Here is a 22,674-nt window from a genome sequence, read left to right on the forward strand (position 1 = left end):
CCAAAAATATGTAAAATCTCATCCCAAAGTATTATCCAATGTCAATCTGTTATTTGCTTAATAAATTAACGAGTTGATGCTAAGGTATTGATGTTGTGTTCGGTTTTTCTAGTGGGGAATGGCAGTCGTCGGGACTGTTTATTTACTTATTTGTCCATTCTAGTGTATGTCTATGTTCTCTGTGAATATGTTCTAAATGCAATGTTTACACTCCCACTACCAGTTTAAGCTTGAATCCTCGTTTTATTCATTGGTCAATAGAACTTGCGTTACCAGTTTGTTGAAGGCGCGCGTAAGAAAATAGAATATGCGTTACCAGTTTGTCGAAGTCACGTACAAGAAGGGAAACATTTTTGGGTTGACGTGTATAAAAGAGAGGCGATATAACAAAAGTAATTATAACGCGTCTAGATTTCATAGATAGGACTCAGAAGCTTGACACAATGAAGCTCGTGTTTATATTCATCACAGTGTTGATTGTGTCTGCAGTTGTCGAGAGTGTGGAGTTTGAATCCTCTCCTTTAGTTGATCATGATATGGATGACGAGATCGAGGCTCCGAAGCTAGATGTTGCTCCCTTTTCAGTCGATGATATAAACAACGAGGTCGAGGCTCCAAAACCAAAAGAAACCAAGTTGAAGTCAAAAGATGATATGGAGACTGAGTTTCAGGCTCTAAAATCTGAAGTATCTGATTTGGAGACAAAAGGTTAGTGGTTTTGTCGTTGAACTCAGACACACTTTTTAACATACATCGTTTTATTTGTCATTTCATCGTACTATTTCAAAGGTCGGTAACTCTCAATTTATGTTCACGTATAAATGTTTGTCATATTTTTTTTCAGTTAGGTGTTATCATGAATTTTTCGGTTTTTTATTAATATATGTATATATGTATGTGTGGGTGAGTTGTATAACAATACATTATTATTTATTTTGCTTCCTTTAATTTCATTTAGTGCTTTATATCGTATCATAATATGTGCAATTAAAATATTATAACTTCAATTTATTTCAGTCCGACACCGATATTATCGCCGCCATGGTTGTAAGTATTTATCTATTTTGTCTGTTTGCATTTAAAATATACTTACGGTGGATTTGGGCGGGCGGTCTTAGCTAAATTACAAAGATTTTTTTAATAACTTGTCAAAATGTAGATTTTAACATGCCTTTTTCCAAAATATAACAGAATGTTCAGGTCGCCGCACTTCTTTTCCTGCCACAAATAAAATTGTCAGATTTTGTAAAGGCTATGCATGGAAACTCCAATTATGTGTGATAAAAAAAACTACACTATAAAATTTTAAGATAAAGTGTAAGAAGATATATCTTAGAAAATGATTTCAAATCAGAAAAAGAACAAATCGGGGCGTTAGACTTGCTTTCGTTCTACGTATTAGAATAGGTAAACTTACAACACTTTCTTTAATAAGATTACTTTATCTGAGTTATCTCCCCTAATATCGTAGTTTTCTCCCATAATTTTGCATGTTGATACAAATGGAGAAGAATTTAACCCGAGCCACCTTATGTCAGTATTGGTAAAAAAAAATAGTGATTAAACTTCACTCGGTTTATTTATTGCTGACAAACTATTATGCATAATTTCATTGAGGCATTATTAATGTTAACAGATAAAAAACGCATTGTCCACCATAAATAATTTTTTTTAAATTGTGACAATATTTTATCGGTATCAAAATTAAATTATAACATTTCTGCTCACAAGTATATAAAAGTAAAATTCAAGTGGATAATATTTTTTTATGCCGTTCTCAATATAATGGCATTTGATCTGACTTTATACAAGTGAAAGGTTCAACTAGCTATAACACTAGGGTTAATCCACCATTTTTATCAATAGAAAAAGCCAGTACCATGTCCGAAATATGACAGTTGTTGTCCATTCGTTTGATGTGTTGAGAACTGTTTGTCAACTGATTGGGGACTTTTCGTATCAAATTTTCCTCTGAGTTCAATATGTTTGTGATATTACTTTTTACTAAGATAGTAAGGCATAAAAAGATTGAGAAAGTATATTTGGAAAAAAATCAAAAGTAATCTGTCGTTTTGTACACCTTAACTTTGAAACATTATGTAATTAATGTCACTAAACGCTAAACATGATAATGATGATAAATTTCAGTTTATATACTCTTAAGTGATTTCAAACCATCTGCTAAAACATTTTTTGGGATTATATTCAACTATTGCATTCAATGAGACGCTGATTCTCAATCATTATAAAGATCTACTAATTTCTACCAAATATGGCGATTATTATTGTCTAACAGGACGATTATTCTAGTCTTGCATGACGATTATTATCTTCTCTCATAACGATTACTCTCGTTTCACATGCCGATAATTCTCGTCTCACATGCTATCAACTATCGTCTCACATCACATTCTCTCGACTCACATGAAATTAATTCTTGTCTCACATATAACATGCATAAATTCTCGTCTCACATGACATCAATTCCCGTCTCACATATGACATTAATTCTCATCTCACACGATATTAATTCTCGTCTCACATAACGATTATTTTTCGTCTCAAATGACATTTATTCTCGTCTCACATTACGATTATATCTCGTCTCATAGGACGATTATCCTCGTCTCAGATAAAGAGAATTATCGTCTCACATGAAGATGATTCACTTTAATATATTTTTTTAGAATTAGTAGTTACTGTTGTATTGGCTTAAGTCAATCAAATGTTGTTTTTCACTTTGATAAGTTTAAAGTGTTTCATTTTACTGCTTGTAGGCATTTCTGGGACTGCACAGCTTGGGTATTCGAGTAGACGAAACAAACATCGAATTATGTACATACCATTTCGTAGACCTTTCCGCAGGACACCTGCTTTAGTGTTTGGAATGACCCAACTGGATACCTACAGGGGAAAGAATGTGAGGATAAAAGCGACAGTATCTCATCTTTCTGGACATGGATTCATGTTCAAAATTGTATCTTGGGGCGGCTCGATTACCTACGAAGTTGTCTACTCGTGGATGGCGTGTCCAAAGTAGATCTACAAAGAATCAGATTTATACCTATTTCTCATGCGTGTATTCCAATTGTGACTTTCTACAAACTCCTTGTTTTTATCTTGTAATGTTTTTAATGTAATAAAGCTTTACTCAAATACTTTTAAATTTTGTTAATCAATTACTAACGGAAGATAACATATTGAATATTACAAACAAACTCATGACGCAAGCGATTTGTATTTTGCGAATTTCGCTAAAAAAAACACATCAAAATAAATCGTTGAAATATAGAATCTAGCCGCTAAGTGGTCTTTGAGCAGTAAACATGAAATGAGGTATGCACAACAGTATGCAGAGTTTATCAGCTAATTATCATTTTATCTCTTCGGACATGATTAATGCCGTACTTTTCTTGAATTTGTGTTCGTAAATTAAGAAATAAAACTGACCATACTGTGGATTCAGTTTCTTTCGTAGGTACCAATTTTCGTGGATATTTCATTTTAAATACGTGATTTTGTCAAAGTCTGTATATAAGTCGTAACAAATTTGTCATTCGTTGAACATTTATTTTCGTTGTTCACCTGTACAAACGAAATCCACAAAAAATGGTATCCCACGAATAATAATAATGAATCCAAATTATAAGAATTTGGCTACTTTTCAATATCACTTCATGACATGTAGTTCCCTATGTTTCTACTTTTCACAATTTGATGACATGTAGTTCCCTATTTTTCTACTTATCACAATTTCATCGTCCTTGCCTTTAAAAATCTTTAAGATTTAGGATTCCTTAATGATATATATCTAACTGTTTTTTTATTGATTGTATTACCAGTTTGAAGGGATATATATGCTCGATAAACAAAGTTTTAGATATTTAAATTCAAATCCATCTTTTTCTAATGATTTACTTTTGTTGATAGAACTATAATTATCAGCACCGCACAAGTACCTCATAGAAATGCGTTGCACATAAATATGCATGTTTAACCTATTAGATGCACTGTGCACTGAAACAAAATTATAAAGGGGAAAAGGGAACTAAAAAGGATTAGGTTAACTTTAGGCTGAAGAACTTTCGAATTTTCTATTTTCAAACGTTTTTTTTTTAAGTTAAAACATGTTTTATTTGCCTAAATATGCAAAAGGGATTAGACACAATTTATTCAAACTTATATAGTAGATGTCTTATATACGTTAAATATAAATTCATATCGTAAAACAAACCATTATAGGTCAAGGTACGGTCTTCAACACGGAGCATAGGCTCACACCGAACAGCAAGCTATAAAGGCCTAAACAATTACTAGTGTAAAACCATTGAAACGGGAAATCCAACGATCTAATCTATATAAAAAAAACGAGAAACACTTATGAACCACATAAACAAACGACATATGCACAATTCAGACTTGAGCATACTAACATGATATGAACCAATCAGAATTGGGTTTACCTTAAGCTTCATGATATGAACCAATCAGAATTGGGTTTACTTACATGATATGAACCAATCAGAATTGGGTATAAAGGTATGAAGTATGGTATCAAATCAAATAATGTACAAATGAAAAGACAATAACTCAGTATTTGGAATGAATTATGCCGAAACTGTTTACCTTTCTGCAGATTATACCTAGCTCTTTGAAAGGAGTGCATGACCTGTTTGTGTAGTTTGTTTGTCCGTGGTATTTGACAAAACTTTTCGGAATTTTGGATTCGAGCAAAACTGATGAGACTTTTGTAGACGAAACGCGCGTCCTGCGCAAATAAAATATAAAATCCTGGTATATTTTATTATCAAAAAGTAATATTTCAATACTCGGTCAATTTATCCTTCTGACAAAGTCTTTACTTTTACTTCTATAAAAAATAAAATCACAAACAAAATGCAAACATAAATGTTGCATACATTATTAAAAAAGTCAAGTATGATTATAATGCTATATACCATTTGATAAAAATAAACGCGATGACATAATCGGTAAACAATATTTTTTCAACAGGTTGACAAATTAAGTTGTTATTAATCATTTATTGTTATTGTCAAATTTAGATATTAGTGATAAACCAATTTAGAAAAAGCTCACCAATGCGTTAAAAATTACCTGTTCTGTGAAAAAGAAAATTAACGTTTTGCTGTTAGAATGATCCTTATTTATTCCGTTTTTCCTCAAATTTCGGTAAAATAAACCGCAATATATAAATTTCGTATTGCTCAGTGTTTCATTTTCTATGAAGTTTTGATTACTTTGAGAAAACAAAGGATACAGGGTTCAAATGTATGCATACTTTTTAAAAATTGTTATTTGAATTGAGAGTTCAGTGGCACTCAACCCACATCTTCCTACATCTAATCAAATTTCATTGCAATTATTTTTTGTTGAGATTTGGATTTTTTCAAACGTCGTTGTTAGTTAAATTTCGCTTCGGCTGATAAGTTTTAAATGTACCATTAGTATCTCCTGCTTTTTCCCCACAAAGGTAACACTAGTATATCGCTGTTTAAAAGTCATAAAAGACAAATGAAAGAGGGGCAAAAGATACCAGAGGGACATTCAAACTCATAGTTTGATAATAAACTAAGAATGCAATGGCTAAAAGGAAAAAGACAGATAAACAATAAAACACAACACACAACATATTAAACTAAAGACTATACCACACGAACCCCACCAAAAACTGGGTTTATCTCAGGTGCTTATGATTGGTAAAAGTCATTTCCTGAGATAGCCGTATGTAGATATAGGAATATGTGGTGTGGGTGCCAATGAGACAAAACTCCATCCAAATAACAATTTAAAAGTAAACCGTTATAGGTCAATGTACGGCCTTCAACACGGAGACTTAGTTCACACCGAACAAGAAGCATGTATTTATAAAGCTCTAAATCGCAACGGATTATGCCAAATTGTCTTTATATACAACTGAGACAATCTCTATATCTGCAATAAAAAGTTATCAAAGGTACCAGGATTATGATTTAGTACGCCAGACGCGCGTTTTGTCTACATAAGACTCATAAGTGACGCTCATATCCAAAATATTTATAAAGCCAAAACATGTACAAAGTTGAAGCCAAATACGGCTAAGGTAGTCTATACCAATAAATTATTTATTGGACTTATAAAAAGAGCACTTTGCATGATTTTGTAAAATGACGTAATCTCTTTGTCAATAAAGGGAAAAAATTGACAGACCAGGAGCAGGAACACTTTCCATTTTTTAAAGGTAAATTTTGGTTAACGTCCTGACCTCTCCTTTCGAGAAATTGTGAATATAAAACGTTATCAAAGGTACCAGGATTATAATTTAATACGCCAGACGCGCGTTTCGTCTACATAAGACTTATCAGTGACGTTCAGACCAAAACAGTTATAACGCCAAACAAGTACAAAGTCAAAGAGCATTGAAGACCTACAGCTCCTAAAAGTTGTGCCAAATACGGTTATGGTAATCTATTCCTGGGATGAGAAAATCCTTAGTTTTTTTCGAAAAATTCAAAGTTTGGTAAACAGAACATTTATAAAAAATACCATATATAATTGATATTCATGTCAACACCAAAGTGCTGACTATTGGGCTGATGATAATATTTACGATACTATACATTAGTCATGACATTCATGCAACCTTTATTTACCACAAACTAACCATTCGTACTATTTTCCGCACCGCATACTATGGATATTATCAGTTATCAGGATTTGCACTTCTTACCCTTACGCAGCACATGAGATCACCCGAAGTTAAAAGTTCGTTTTGCTTAGTCTTTATGTTCTATGTTGTGCTTTGTGTACTATTGTTTGTCTGTCTTTTTTTCTTTTTTAACCATGGCATTGTTAGTATTGTCTTCGATATATGAATTTAACTGTCCCTCTGGTATCTTTCGCCTCCTTATTAATGTTTCAGCAGTCATAGAGAAACTAGGGGGAAATCGTTTGTCTCATAACTAAAAACTAACGTCACTTGGTTGAATTTCAAAATGTTTCAACTAATTACAAAATGTTGGTGTAATATTTTTAAAATGTTACCAAGAATGCAATAGATCCTGAAATGGCGAATATGAAATATTGAATTGTTGGTCCCAGACCACAATCGTCGTCCCTTGATTTTTGTTGTTCACAATATAGTCCCTAGTCTTGACAGTGGGTTTCTTGCCATTAATTTGTATACCCCTTCCAAATTTATTTCTCAATGTTTAATGCCTCAAATTGCAAGTAGGGGGTGAAATAACACTGGAAAATAAATTCGGTCTAGAATTTTAAAGGAAAGTAGTAATTTGGTCCAGCTGCAAAAAAGGTTTAAAATTAGCACTTCGGAAGCTGTCAAAAGATTTTAAGACACCCTAATCACAAAATTGTCCATATTTTGAGTGAGAGGCGATGAAGTTTTCTATAATTGTGATATAATTTGTCCCAAAAGTAGTACAACACACAGTAAAAGTTTCTTTGAGAAAGCGCAGGTAGGATTTTTTTAATTTTCATTAATGTTCTAAAAGAAATGTACTACGAAATAATTGTGGTCTCGGACCTGTTGTGTTGTGTTGTGTTGTTTTGCTTCTACACTGCAGTTCAGTTTTATTGTTTTGTGCTTTGATTTTTTGTCTGCTCATTTTTTGTCAATTAAGAAGGCACTGGCGAATATATGTGTACTTATATTAAAGTCGAAGTTTTACATTTGATTATAAATAGATTTTTGTCTGATGGTCATTGTCGAGTTGGCTTTTCAGCGGTCAGTAGGCTACATATCACGTTCATCAGGACACCACTCAAAGGGTTAAAGGACAAAATCTTCAATAGCTGGGTCATTCAAAAAAAGTTGATATTATATTGATATTTTATTTTCTATTCAACATTTCTAATTGATACAGGAAGGTCTTTTTTTCAATCAAAATTTTCTGTCTGTCTGTCTCACTTTATCTCAACATTTAAATCTTTGACATTCACAACACTGAGGCAATTTAAACCATCTTTTACTGAATCCTTTTCCTGGACAATAGGTCCAAGCTACATAGCCCTTGTAGTTCGATGGTGTACAACGGTAGTTTTTAGCAGGACAAGGTAAGCCTACGCATGATTTTGTTCTACAAATATACAATAAAGAATAATGTAAAGTACGTTTGATTTCCGTGGAGAATTAATACAGATATATATATATAAGAAAATACAAAAACACATGTTAAAATGGTTCATTTCCTATTGCTTAAACTTCTTATTTATATTTTTTTTATCTGTACAAATTTATTCAATCAACAAATTGAAACGATATTTGTTGAGTTATTCCATTGCACAGTTCAAACAATATATTTTGAGGTTTTATTTGCTTGTAAAATACGGTCAGTAAATTAAAAGTAATTTCAAACATGGGGTTTAAAGACTGACACCAGTTGGTTGTCTAGATATACACCGGTTGTCTTCTCCTGCATGAAAACCTTTAAATAAAATGTCCATCATATGTGTATTACTAGATTTATTTCCTTAGACTGGGCGTGGTTTAAGAAGTTAGCTTATTTAAGACCAGTCTATCTATTGACAGGAGTTTTGGGATAAACTCATCATTAATGAAATGTCCAGTTATTCGTCCTACATCATACAATCAGTTCTTTTGTATATGCGTTTGGTGACACTGACAGGCGATTAGAACTCAATATAAATTAAAACGGCAATCCTTCTTATCGCACACATCTTCAAATAAACTGTCCTTATGCAATTAAAACATAAGCTCCGTCCGATCAGTTGAAATAACATTGGTAACACTTATGCACAAAAAGCGTATGAAGTCGGAGTATTTTAATAAAATGTCTATCATATTTGTACTCACGCGCAAACAGCGTATGAGAGAGGAGTATTTTAATAAAAAAAAAATCATATTTGTACTTTTTCGCAAACATTTTATGAGACCGGAGTGTTTTGATAAATGTTCTACCATATTTGTACTTACGAGCACACAGCGTATGACAGTGGGGTATTCCACCATCTATTGAGAATCCAACACTTTCCTAGACTACTGCTTAGAAAATGCCATCCTCTTGGATAGACTGTGACAAATTTGTGAGGGCAAAGGGATGATGAAAATTGCGAACTGAAAAATAAATATGCCTATAAGCAATAATTTGATTCGCTCTTTGTAATGAAACATTCAGCATGGATAAACGATGAGCTGACATTCTACTTATGATAAAAAGAGGATCAAAGAAACACTAAGACAAGTGAATTACAGGTCACACATACAATTGTTGTAATTAAAAAAAAATCTTGTTTTAGGTCATACCTCCTTTAAATGATATGATCTTATTTGTTGACTATTTCACTTTTGATTGTTTCATTTACATACACTACAACACAGTCAATGTATAAGTCTTTGACCTATTTAGCTATAGTTTATCGGATTTCAGAGTAGCGGTTTATATACAGTTATGGACAAAAAAGATTAAAATGATAAAACATCAGTACTTACACAGACGGCAAAAATTCCAGTTTACTCAAACTTGCCATTTCAGCGGCGTCTTTATCGATCAGTGATTTTGTGTCTCTGTCTAACTTCTCATAAGCACCATCTATTTCAGCTCTGGAAAGGGTAAAAACGAGTTAGTTTTCATTTAAAAAAAGCATTTTGGATGTATCTATTTTGCATGTATGTTTGACAAATGCCTTTGTGCGTGTTTGTAAATTAGAAATAAAGGAAGCAATAGAAATGCAATGTTTGAAACGTCCATTATTACACCTAAATGGCGTTTAATGAATGTTTCAATGTATTTGTAATCCTGTATGGCTACAATATTATATATTTTTTTTATACAAGAAGTTTGTTTCAATAAAAAAAAAAAGCGTCTGAAAGACAGAAATAAGCAAACGATATTTACAACCACAGATATGTGTTTCTGCAATGTCAACCTATTTCATGAGCCGACTCCAAAAAACTATAAATACTGTGGATACATTTGTTCGTGCGTATCAATTTTCGTGGATTGAGCAAAACTTGCATTTTCGTGGCTACTTGAATTCTTGCATTTAATCTATTCAATTGCAACAATATTACCCTTCCTCTCCCAAAAGAAGTAAAATTAAAAACAAAAACCAAACAAATATCAACTTCAGAAAGATTCTTGTTGTTTTATTTTGTTTTTTAACTTACTTTGGATAGCCCCTTTCATCTTCTAATTTTCCTTGAAATGGATCTTCAGTTTTAGCCTCTGATGCACAAATCTGACTGTTGACAACAGCAACAAAACACAACAGAATCCACTGTAATAAGAATACATTATTGAAATGAAAGGCCAAAGAACCTATAAGTGACGGAACGGTTAGAAACAATAATTAGTATTCTGAATTTTCATTCTTCAATCGTTTAATTTTTTTTTAGGAATCTGGTATTCTTATTTCCAGTTGGTATAATTAATAGTTACATTTAGAATCAATACGAGGCATTATTGCTCGATTTATTGCCTTCAACATAGTTACGCAAAATACAATGTAATACTACAGTGAAAACATTTAGCTTTCCATCATTTACTATCATTTTATAGACAAACGTACATGTTTGTCATTATCGAATCAAATGTATTTTTGTGAACACATCGCCTTATATAATATATGATTTTGATCTATGATTTTAACAAAATTGTTCTTCAATAGCATATGCATTTTATTTTTCATTGGACGTTAAAAAAACTACCAATTAATATATCAAGCTGATGGAGATTTATTTCCACGAGGGTATCACCAGCCCAGTAGTCAGCACTTCTGTGTTGACTTGAGTTATCATTGATATGTTCATAATCATAAATTAACTGTTAACAAAACTTCTAACTTTTAAATTATTAAGGCTTTTCTACCTCAGGATTATATTACCTTAGCTGTATTTGGCAAAACTTTTAGCAATTTTCGGCTCTCAATGCTCTCCAACTTCGCACTTTGTTTTGCCTTTTAAATTGTTTTGATTCGAGCGTCACTGGTAAATCTTTTGTAGACGAAACGCGCGTCTGGCGTTTATATAAAATATGAGTATATGTATCTATGATGAGTTTATTAATACAATTTAAGATTGCTTAATTAGCAAGGAAAGATACCTTTTACTATTTACTATTGAATAAATACTACCATACGAAACCAGTTTCAATTTCAATATAATTTTTGGCGGTACTTCAACTTTGTTTTATTTAACAAATGCAAGTTGTCAAAAAATGTCATGGAAACAATTCTAAAATTCATAAATTTCTATCAGGTCACAATGGAAAATTTGATAAAACAAAATAAAAATTAACTGAGAATAAATGTTCAAATCAAGAAACTTTATTTTAAATAATGATAAAATCATAAGTATTTGAGAATATATTATGTGAATAAAGTATATCTATTAATTTATTACAAAATCGAAGTACGTGGTAAGTCATAGTTTACAGTTTAGAAAATATTCAATCACTTACCAAAATTCTTAGAACAGCCATAGTTGTGATTTCGTTTCTTGAATGAGTCGAGTGTTGTATAATTTGAACTTCGCGGTGTCTTGCCTTTATATCGAAAAAGCATCTATATCATTGGATGAAGGATCAGCAAATGAAAATGAACGTAAACAATTTAAAGTTTGGTCATCGAACCATAAGAAAAGAAATCGACACCACAAAGGAGTGTAGATAATATCAGTATATAATTTAATGGACAATAAGTATGGCATGCGCCATAAGGCATGAACTTCTTTATTGAATTAAATACTTAAGTAAAGTAAAACTGCTGATTTTGTTTCCGTAAATAATCCTGGTTGTAAAAAAAAAACAGTATTGCTTCAGCAGACTCCATAAGGAAATACATTTAGGTTAACTCAACTTATAAAAAATAAGAATTGAAGATCAAAGGAATTGTCAAATGAATTAACAAAACTAAGGTAAACGGGATCAATTAAAATTAAAACAAAATGTGTGTAGGATGGGAATATTCGCTTGTGTTTTCTTTGTCACTTGTTTAGCAGTGTTTACAGTACTTCCAATAAAATACATGTTTTATGTTTTGAATATCATACTTTACTAAATAAAGAAGACACTGACATTTATTATATATTAACAAAAGAATTTTTCATTAAATAAAGATATAAAATGGGTACATACACTCTTTTCAGTATTATTAAGATAAAAAAAAGACGCAAAATAAAAGAATTTAAAAAATTTGAGACAAAAAGCTTCAAAATAAAACATATACTGTGGATTCATTTATTTTCGTGGATACCAATTTTCGTGGATTGAGGAAAACTTACATGTCCGTGGATATTTAATTTCGTGGTTCTATCACAGTCGACATACAAGCATACGGAATGTTTGTCATTCGTGGAACATTTAATTTCGTGGCTAACCTGTACCCACGAAATTCACGAAAATTGGTATCCAACGAATAATAATGAATTCACAGTATATATCGTCTAAAATATGCTTTTCATCAAAAACAGCTGGTTGTTTTCAAACAAATAGAAGATGCATACTTTTGCTGCAAGTGTGTTTGCAATAAAGAAATGCTTAATATGATTTCAACTACGACTACAATTTCGTTTTAGAATGTTCACCTTGAATTATAGAACTATCACTTCATCAGTTTGTATTTATATATAAGAGGGACGAAAGATACCAAAGGGACTGTCAAACTCATAAATCTAAAACAAACTAACAACGCCATGGCTAAAAATGGAAAAGACAAACAGAAAAACAACAGCACACATGACACAACATAGAAAAATAAAGAATAAACAACACGAATATAACAGGTGTTCATTGCTTTGATTACTTTGCCATTGTCTACAAACAAAAATGCCTGTACTTAGTGAGGATTATGACAGTTGTTATCCATATATTTGATGAATTGAACTTTTAATTTTGCCTTTTGATTACGGACTTTTATTTTCTATTTTCCTCGGAGTCGGGTATAATTGTTATTTTACTTTATGAAATTTATGAACTTCACATTTGTCTTAAATGCTGCTATTTTCAACAATCAAAAATATATTAATACTTTAAAAAAAAATAAAGCGGAAGATACCCAAGGTATATTTAAAACTCAAATGTCGACGAAAAACAATATGTCAATAAACTAAAAAGCACAAAAGACAAACTAATCAACACAAAATACGATGACCTATAGCTGTTGATTTCTGTCATTTTTTGGGATCTTGTGCAGAGTTGTCTTATTGGCAATTCTACTACATCTTCTTTTTTGTAGATACAAGATTACATTGTGTTAGCAAGAAAGAGACAGTGGATATCAAAGGGACGATATAAATGCATAAGCCGAAGATAGACAAAACAAAAACCCACAGAAATGAGAAATAGAAATAATGAATGGAGCATCAACAGTTAACAATACACTACATAGATATCTAAAGATTGATCAACTCCAAATAAAAATGAGTGTCGAATAGAAAAAATGAGTGTCGAATAGAAAAAAAGAGTGCCAAATAGAAAAAAGAGTGTCGAATAGAAAAAAACGAGTGTCGAATAAAAAAAAAGAGTGTCGAATAGTAAAAAAAGTATGTCGAATAGAAAAAAAAGTAGACGAATTCTTAATTAGAACCAAAAACATTTTTTTTTCTATCATAAATGATGGAAAGAACATAAAGGACATAAACTATTACCGTACAAAAAAAAGTGTGTTTTTGTCTATAAGTTCATTCACTAAACACATTTTAAGTTATTTTTAAGGGTTAACCTTTTGGTTTTAAATAAAGAAAACAGATGGATATTGTAAAGTTTGTTATTTTATCATTTTCATTTAAAAAAAAACGAAAAAGAAAGGAATACTTTTTTTGTATTTTCAAGATGATGTAATTTACAACAATAAAGATAAATTATTATTTTAAGCAAGCAACTTTAAAAAAAAAAAGTTTTGTCAGATGAACATAAATATGTTTTAATAAAGCCTCTACATAAACATAAACTGTTGACAGATATAAGCATAATTATCGGATAATTTTTGAAGCATTGAAATAAAATCGAAGAACTCCTAAAACCATATCATGTTAACCAAGCCCTACTAACTTCACTGGACCGTTGATGTTCGTATACTTTACTGTAAGATTAATTGGATACATGTCCACCAATCAAAATTCTCTATCTTATTTTTCTGACAAGTATTTTACACAAATTTTTTTTAAGGGTACCAAATAATGATAATGTATAGTTTAATTTTAAAAATCTTTTATAAACTATTAAATAAAAAAAAAACAATTTCCATTTTATCATATTGGAGCTGATACTTGAATTCACAAAATTTTAAGCTTTTTCCCAAATAGTTAAATTTTCGCGTTATTATGTGAAAATGTATATGCTTTTTAAAAATTACATTACATAAGAATGTGAAGTATGATTGCCAATGAAAGATAACTATCGCCCAAAGACTAACTACAAACACATTGAAGGAACGAAATGACAATGCCAATGAGAAGCCCTTCGAGACGTATTTTGGGTTTTATTTTCTATTCACAAGTTTGGATGAATGTTTTACGCATGATCTCGGGTAAAATCCCGAGAATAAAATACAAGATAATGTGTTCAACATCAGTTATAAAAGAATTACTTTTTTATATGCAGAAATTTATAACCTTTCAAATATGTTTTACATGTAGCGATGTAAAATTCACATATTACTACTTTCAAGTCTATTCTTGTTATGTTTTATTTATTTATTTTAGTTTTAATTATTTGAAAATCGACGGACATAATGCATAAATAACTTAAACAAAACATAACCTAAACTATGAAAATATGGTGTACAGTCATAGGACAAAAGTGAGTTCCCATTCAAAAACAGTTTTATCATTTCAACTAAAATCGATTTCAAAAAAATTGTTCAAAGTGACTTTTTGAATGATTTTCATATAATAGATACCATAAGATGTAGAAATGTCAGAAGTTTAATTGTTTATTGTGTCATAACTTTTGTCAGGGATGTTATCATTATCTAATGGGTAAAACACAAATGCAAATTTTATGATTTTAATTTGGTTAGAATACATGACAAACTTTTCCAGAATTTTTTTTCTCTGAGTTCACCTAGTCAGAAAATAAATATGAGCCTGATTAATATCAGGGCCAAATTAACAATAAAACTTTAAAAATTTCTGCATATTATTTTGTTTATTTCATATAAATCAGTGGTGTAGTTATTATGAAATATGTTTTTGAAAAATATTGATTTTAGTTGAAATGATAAGAGAGACATTTATTGAGTGAGAACTTACTTTTGTCCACTGACTGCACTCTTTTAGGGAAAAAAGAACTACATAATTCTAATATATCAAATTTTGAAAAGAGACAAAAAATACCTATGGGATAATTCAAATGTATAAACCGACAAACGATTTTAAAAAGCACGAGGTAATAAACAGTATTCAAAATACTACATAGAAAACTAAAAATAAAAATTGATCAACAAGAACTTTACCGATATCTGACGTGAACAGAAAAAATTGTTTTCATATATGATTGAAAGGTTAGGATAACAAAAACTATTCGTGTACTTAAAAAAAACTTTTTTAAATATATATTTGATGCATCAACTTAAAATATAATATTTGGTGAATCCTTTCATGTACAAATTTAAGTACTGTAATTACATTAAACTTAAACAAAAAATAAATTTTTCCATATTTTCATCATTTTATTTGCAAAAAAGAAAAGAAAATACTTTAGTTAACATGTACTAAAGTTTGTAGTTTCAATTTATTCTGCATATTAACAGCAGTAAACATTAAATATTTTTTAAAGGAAGCAACTTACAAAAGAAAACATTAGATATTTTTTATTAACACTCATTTTAATATTTTGTTTGATGAAGCCGGCAATTAAAATGAAAGTTGTTGACTAAGTTCGTGTTGCTTATTCTTTAGTTTGATATGCTGTATCATGTGTACTATCGTTAGTCTGTTTGTCTTTTTCATTTTTTGCCATGGTGTTGTCAGTATATTTTCGATTTATGAGTTTGACTGTCCATCTGGTGTCATTCCTCCCTCTTTTAAAAAAGGTTTGATCGCTTGATAATGAAATTCTTTTTAAAATAGCATTTAAATACATGTTATGTAAACTTTAAACCTAAAACAATTAATAAACATACAACTATAATTACAACATAGATGAACATAACAGCAAAACATCTTTTGCTTCACATGACCATTGATATTCGCATACTTTAACTCTCTAAGATTTCCATAACCAATAGTCCATTTTCAAATTACCGATTTGAATATGTTATTACAAATTTTAAAATAAATGACTTCCCTTTGTCAATTGCAGGCTGGTTTTTTTTGCCCATACAATGAATAAGTTAAACATCGGCGTTTCAACATTTGTATTATAACTGGTGTCGAAGTGTAGATTTTAACAACAAATTAAATGGATCAAAAAATTTGAAAAACTTAAAGGTTACACACAAACCGCACAGATAAATTTACTCCTGTCGATCCTCTTTTTACTCCCTAAATTTGATGCTAAAATGTACAACTGAGTTTACCATACATGATAACAAATTGATGTTTTTCACCTCACTCTTGTTGCATACTTATATGTTATCTGACATGCCATACGATCTAAAGTATATCAATGATAAGATATGCCAGGAGTTATGTTCATTTTTGTAGACTGCACAGATATATGCTACTATTTACTCATAACGCTTACGACATTTTTCTAAATAAAAAATAAAGCTTGCTCGGTTCTATAACTCAGGAAGGGTATACTGTAGACAAATCGCGCTATTTCACTTTAAAACTATTTTTTTGTGACTCTTTAAGTAATTGAATCACACAAGTCACAGGTTCAAGATCTCTAAGGTCTTCGTCATGAGTTGGAAAATTAATTGTTGCAGCTTTTCACTTTCTCATTACTTAGAACCATCATATCCTTCAAATTCATCTGCCATGGTCAACCATGTAAATAAACAACGACCTTTGAAAATTATCAGTTCCCTTTTTCCCTATTCTGTTTTCATTAAAAGAAGAACGAAATATACCAGAGGGACTGTCAAACTCATAAATCGAAAATAAACTGACAACGCCATGGCTAAAAATGAAAAAGACAAACAGACAAACAATAGTACACATGACACAACATTGAAAACTAAAGAATAAACAACACGAACCCCAATATGACAATTGTATTACTTTGAATATATTTTGAAAAAACAGTCGGAAGATATCAAAAGGACAATGAAAATTCAATAGACCAATAAAACCATGACAAAACAAGGAGAAACGACGAAAAGACAGTGTATAAAACACTAAAGAGAAAACTAAAGATCAGGCACCATGAACTTGAAGATAATGTTATCTAGACTTTTGTTTCATACATAACTAACATTGTTGTTTTCATAAATGATGAAAATGATGCAATTATAAACAATTACAATATCCCAGAGTTTTTATATCTTTATAACGAAATTTGTTTTGCATTAGACAAAATATTATACTCTTTTTTCAGGTACAAATTTTAGTATTTACTTTAAACTTTAATAAAAACTAAGTGTTTCCTTATTTTTATTATTTTCTTAAAAAGAAAAAGATAAAGTTTGATAAAAATGCTCTAAATTATTATTTAAAGGAAACAACTTTTAACAAATATTTTTTTGTTTGCCGAAAACAGTTTACTTCGCAACTCGTTTGAATACTTTTTTTAGTAATGAAATAAATTTGTTGACAATATTTACCAATGATCGCCTGATAATAAAATTTAAAAATAGCACTAAAATACACACAAAAGACATTAAATAAAAACCTAGCCCTTCTGACATGAATTAACATAACATCAGTTAAAATCTTATCAACATTTTGCTTCAGTGGACAATTGAAATCCGCAAACGCTCACTCTTATTTTGATTGGATATAATATCCACCAATCACAATTCTCCATCCAGTATAAATACAACGAACCGCGCTTAATTCAAATTATCAACATATTCAGCAGCAACGATATTGATCCAAGATGAAAATATTAAGAACATTGGTACGTATCTATTTCTATTTTAATTCATATATTATTCTATAGAAATTGTTTTATAGTTATAACTGATTTTTGAATATGATATTTGAACATAATATGTTAACTTTACATACTAGTGCCTCTAATTCTCATGTTCAAAATGGTTCTTCATAAGTATTTCATTTATTCATTTTTATTTTTATTTTTTAGTATTTATTGACCTCTCGTTTACTTGATAATGCAATTATTTTCTTACACTATTTATTTATATCTTTATTTTTGTATTTTTCAATTATTTTTTTTTACCATTTATATATTTTGATTATTTATCTATGTATCTATGCCATCATCTTTAAATGGTAAGCAATCAAGCAAAGGACATTTAAAAACTACTGATCATTTGTCAAGTTCCATTTGCAATGTTTGATCTAATTCAGATATGGTACCTTAGTCATATTCATTGTTTGTGGAGAAAAAAACGCAGGTTTTTGGCATTAAAAACACCCTCTGTGCAAAAAGCAGTACGACACTTAGATTCGTAAGACTTTTAAAAAACTAAAAATTGTCCGTCAACATCCATTTGAACATTGAATTGTCATTTCATAAAACTAAAGTTAAGTTTGTATACATGGTTTTTTTTTGTTTTTTTGTTTTATCTTTGGTGATTTCACATTTGTGCTCTGAAAAAAGGTGCAAACGAAGTAAACTGTATTTGATAAATGCATATTAAAATGCAGGTGCTTGTTGACATAATTGATTTGTATTATCAATACCTTCGTTTTTTAGGTATTCTTCTGTGTCTTGGCATATGGCTTCTGCCAAGAAGAAGACCAATGTGATTCTCAGTATAATGATGATATTCTAGCAGGATTTGATTTCGATGATGCCGATAAATACCCTGAGTGAGTTAGCTTCACCTATGATGTTTTGTCTTATCATATGGCGTTTATATATCAATTAATCTTTGTTTCTTTAAAATGTTCTTAGTCTTATCAATTATACTTCAAGAAACTGATTTATAAATGATTTGGTATATATATCATATTTTATAAAATAAAGTAATTCCGAGAATCCCGTATCACGATGAAATTTTTTTTATCTCTTTTATCAACCATTTTCTACATACGAATGCAAATGAATTTCAAACAATTTACGACTTTTCACTTTTAAAAAAAAATTAATGCATGGTCCTCCATTTTCTACATAAGAAAATGGGGAAAGATCCGTTTGCGCCAAAAATGCGTCCTTTTGTGCCACAATTTTTTTCTCCAATTCTCCAATGCTACGTTTGCGCCACCTGTTTTAAAATTACATGGTATAATTTACGCCAATAATAAAACATACGATTGCGCCAATTAGAAGAAAAATGACTCTCCTCCTCCTTTATTCGGACTTGGAACCGGCAGTTTACATGGCAAATGTGTCCTTTTCTGAAACATACTTTCTTCTTTCTGCTGATGAATGGGTACTTCCTTATATGAGGTATGTAGTGGCTTGTAACTTCACTTTATTGTCCAGAAAAATAAAAAAATGAAGGATGAAATGCATACGACAGTTCATAATAATTATCCGTGGAATGCTTTTGCTTCATTACTTGTACGTCTTGCGGAAGATAGAGTTTCAGGCCGGATGATGGAAACAAAGCACGGTGTCATCAACATATTTGGATAAAACATGATCAGCAAAAGCTTCTGTTTTCTTCTCTTTTGGCATATCGTGTATTTAATATTCAGCAAAGCAATAAGTTTTATTCTCTCTCTGTACATGGACTGTCTATTGCATTTTAAGTAATTTATCTCTTGATGCTCATCTTCATTGTGAAATATCTCCGACCATCTGATACTGTTTAAGCCAAAAATAAATTTACATATTGATCATTAATATTTATAATTATAGATATTTGTACAGGTAAATTGGCGCAAATGAGTTCCGATTATTGGCGCAAATGATACATTTGGAAAACAAAATTTGGCGCAAATGATACCCCTGAAAAACAGTAATTGGCGCAAAAAGACTGCTTCCATGCTGATATATTTGTGATGTTGATTAAGCTTGATTACTCTAAATCTTATTCTATTGTAGGGGTGAAATAGCTGGGGCGGAAAGAGAACTTTCTAAACAGAATGCAAGAGATTATGAGCAGTTAAAGAGTGACAAAGACGCTGCACAAAGCCTCATTTCTTTTAATTCCAAAGAGCCGTGGATCGCACCACCGTAAGATAAATATATTACCATATGCATTATTTTAATTGATTTTCACATTCATGCTTAACTCTGGACCACATTTGTATGCCCCTACTACGATAGTAGAGGGTGCTGTGTTTTTTGGTTTGTGCGTACGTTCGTTCGATCGTCCGTCTGTCCGCTTCATGTTCACGTTTTTTATCAAGGTAGTTTTTGAGGTAGTTGACGTCCGAACAGCTTGAAACTTAGTACACATGCTCCCTATGATATGCTTTTTTCTAATTTTAATGACAAATAAGAGTTTTTATCCCAATTTCACGGTCCATTGAACATAGAAAATGAAAGTGCGAGTGGGCGTCCGTGTACTCTGCACACATTTTTGTTTTGAAATTTTACCTGGAAGTGTCTTCGTTCTTGTATTGTTTTATTAAGGTCCTTTAATAATGACATAAATTACTGATAGAACACAAAATAGTTCTGCTATTAAAAGCTCAAAATCATTGCTTTCAATGGTAGGTACACGCTGTATTTGGCAAAACTTTTAGGAAATTTTGGTCTTGCACTTCAACTTTGTACTTTATTTGGCCTTATAAAAGTTTTTGATTCGAGGGTCACTGGTAAGTCTTTTGAATACAAACCGTGCGACTGGTGTAAATACTAAATTTCTTTACATCATATAAATATATGTATATATTTGATTTGATATGAATTATAGAAATAAAAACTCAATAAAAGAGAGGCGAAATGTATCAGAATTAAATTCAAACTCATAAGTCGAAATGAAACCGACATTACTATGGAAAAGAAAAAAACACCCCCAAAAAACGACTAACAAACAAACACAGGAACACAAAAAAATAAAGAAAACTAAAGACTGAGCAACAGGTACTCTACCAATGTAGGTGTGCTGCTTCTTTGTCTCCTTCAGACTTTCAAAATTGGTCACATTGCTTCTAATTCTAACAAAATCAACTTGTACTGTATTATTATCATGTTCCTTTTTCAGTGATAAATATTTCACATTTTCTCGGGCTTTATATTTATAAATATATTTGATATCTATCGGAAAGTTGTCTTATTGGCGTTTATACCAACTCTTCTTATTTTCAAATTTGATTTTTAGACAACCTGCTGGAGCATCGATGTGTGAGTCTAAGTTCAGATCATTGAATATTGGTAAAACATTTTGGTATTATGGGGAAAAGTGTTACGTGCTGAAACCCTGGTGGAATACTGTTTTTACAGCTATAACGTATGCTGACTGCAAGTAAGTTATCAATTATTATCTTACCTCCTATACATTTCTAGGAATATGATTGGTTAAAAGCGTCCTCGTGGAAACCGTGTATATTTAATATCAGGTTATTTGGGAGGCGGGGCATATTTCATACACGGTTAGTCAATTAGTATTAACCTTCAAATTATGTAAATATACTTATGTTTTTTCTTGTTTGAGTGGTTAAAACTAGTCATTTGTTGTGCCCTTGCTGTTCGGTGTGAGCCAATGCTCCGTGTTGGAGACCGTATTTTGACCTATAATGGTTTACTTTTAAAAATTGCGACTTAGACGGAGATTTGTCTCATTGGCACTTATACCAGATCTTTTTTATCTTTTTATGATAAGGTTCCTTACTCTTAGACATCACTGGTTCATATTTGATCCAATACCTTTTCCAGAATGACGAGTTGTCTTTGTCAACACTGTTGTAATCCTTGAAAGATAAACAAATCGTATATTGGTTTCAAGAATTTTCATTATTGTAACATAGGACATCCTGAATCAATGACCACAATGTTTTGGTGTATTGATAACAAATCTACACAGAATGCTTTCATAAATACAAACTACTTGACCCATAATTGTTAACACACATTGTGACTTGGGAGGAGAGTTGTCTCATTGGCATTAATTCATACCACATCTTCTTATTCATACTTTTCTCATTTCAGACCACAATATTGTAAGAATGTTCCTTGCATGTCCTGGATGTTCCCATACAGATATAAGTGTGTACAAAGCAACTATAAAATCTTCAACATTTGGCTTTACTGTCCACAACCATTCCCACGTATACACAGACTACAACTGAAAGCTCCACAATGTTGTGAATGCAGGAAATTCAAAGCACCTTGGATTGCATTGGAAGATTTAACCAAAGAGTAGAGAAATGAGCATGTACTTTAAGTTTGAATCAGAAACTACAAGAAATTCAACTGCATATTGTGACGAAGACATTATTTTCGAATATTGTTTTTAGATATGACATGTTTTGAAGAAAAAAAAACATGTAATTTTTCTTCACTTATTATATCAGTACTTAATAAATAAAAAGATTTTTGTTCAATTATATTACTTGAAACTGTTATTATTGAAATTGCCTCTAAACACTTCTCTAGTATATCTTGCCTGATTATACCACCTTTGCACTTCAAAGCAAAATCATTGGAACCAACCTTATCGCATTTCATGAACTAATATAGAAAAAAAATTTACTATTTCTTCAAGTATTTCAATTACAATTCATTATTGTTT

General features: G+C 30.9%; 3 protein-coding genes across 3 annotated transcripts; 2 read left to right on the forward strand and 1 right to left on the reverse strand.

Annotated features, from left to right (window-relative positions):
* Positions 1 to 349: 349 nt before the first annotated feature.
* LOC134690916 (uncharacterized) lies at positions 350 to 3,158 on the forward strand. The gene is made up of 3 exons (XM_063551088.1): positions 350 to 708; positions 1,018 to 1,047; positions 2,778 to 3,158. The coding sequence occupies exons 1-3, from the start codon at positions 444 to 446 to the stop codon at positions 3,038 to 3,040; spliced, it is 558 nt and encodes a 185-aa protein (XP_063407158.1). The 5' UTR covers positions 350 to 443; the 3' UTR covers positions 3,041 to 3,158.
* Positions 3,159 to 7,834: 4,676 nt separating this feature from the next.
* LOC134690922 (uncharacterized) lies at positions 7,835 to 11,515 on the reverse strand. Its single transcript, XM_063551096.1, has 5 exons — positions 11,436 to 11,515; positions 10,145 to 10,254; positions 9,467 to 9,577; positions 8,951 to 9,091; positions 7,835 to 8,093 (listed from the first exon to the last, which is right to left on the reverse strand). The coding sequence occupies exons 1-5, from the start codon at positions 11,454 to 11,456 to the stop codon at positions 7,931 to 7,933; spliced, it is 546 nt and encodes a 181-aa protein (XP_063407166.1). The 5' UTR covers positions 11,457 to 11,515; the 3' UTR covers positions 7,835 to 7,930.
* Positions 11,516 to 17,900: 6,385 nt separating this feature from the next.
* LOC134689618 (uncharacterized) lies at positions 17,901 to 22,403 on the forward strand. The gene is made up of 5 exons (XM_063549588.1): positions 17,901 to 17,981; positions 18,744 to 18,859; positions 20,040 to 20,171; positions 21,265 to 21,408; positions 22,092 to 22,403. The coding sequence occupies exons 1-5, from the start codon at positions 17,961 to 17,963 to the stop codon at positions 22,303 to 22,305; spliced, it is 627 nt and encodes a 208-aa protein (XP_063405658.1). The 5' UTR covers positions 17,901 to 17,960; the 3' UTR covers positions 22,306 to 22,403.
* The last annotated feature ends 271 nt before the right edge of the window (positions 22,404 to 22,674 follow it).

This window comes from Mytilus trossulus, chromosome 11 (genome assembly GCF_036588685.1).
Source record: "Mytilus trossulus isolate FHL-02 chromosome 11, PNRI_Mtr1.1.1.hap1, whole genome shotgun sequence".
NCBI classification, from domain to species: domain Eukaryota; kingdom Metazoa; phylum Mollusca; class Bivalvia; order Mytilida; family Mytilidae; genus Mytilus; species Mytilus trossulus.

Bases quoted from the DNA above. Each gene is read 5' to 3' on its own strand.
- LOC134690922 (XM_063551096.1), bottom strand. From the start codon at position 11,456: ATGGCTGTTCTAAGAATTTTG. The intron at 10,255-11,435 runs GTAAGTGATTGA...TTCTTATTACAG, and splicing joins TGGCTGTTCTAAGAATTTTG to TGGATTCTGTTGTGTTTTGT. The intron at 9,092-9,466 runs GTAAGTACTGAT...TTTATTTTTCAG, and splicing joins CTGGAATTTTTGCCGTCTGT to TTCGCAATTTTCATCATCCC.
- LOC134690916 (XM_063551088.1), top strand. From the start codon at position 444: ATGAAGCTCGTGTTTATATTCATCACAGTGTTGATTGTGTCTGCAGTT. The intron at 709-1,017 runs GTTAGTGGTTTT...AATTTATTTCAG, and splicing joins ATCTGATTTGGAGACAAAAG to TCCGACACCGATATTATCGC. The intron at 1,048-2,777 runs GTAAGTATTTAT...TACTGCTTGTAG, and splicing joins ATATTATCGCCGCCATGGTT to GCATTTCTGGGACTGCACAG.
- LOC134689618 (XM_063549588.1), top strand. From the start codon at position 17,961: ATGAAAATATTAAGAACATTG. The intron at 20,172-21,264 runs GTAAGATAAATA...TTTGATTTTTAG, and splicing joins GAGCCGTGGATCGCACCACC to ACAACCTGCTGGAGCATCGA. The intron at 21,409-22,091 runs GTAAGTTATCAA...TTCTCATTTCAG, and splicing joins ATAACGTATGCTGACTGCAA to ACCACAATATTGTAAGAATG.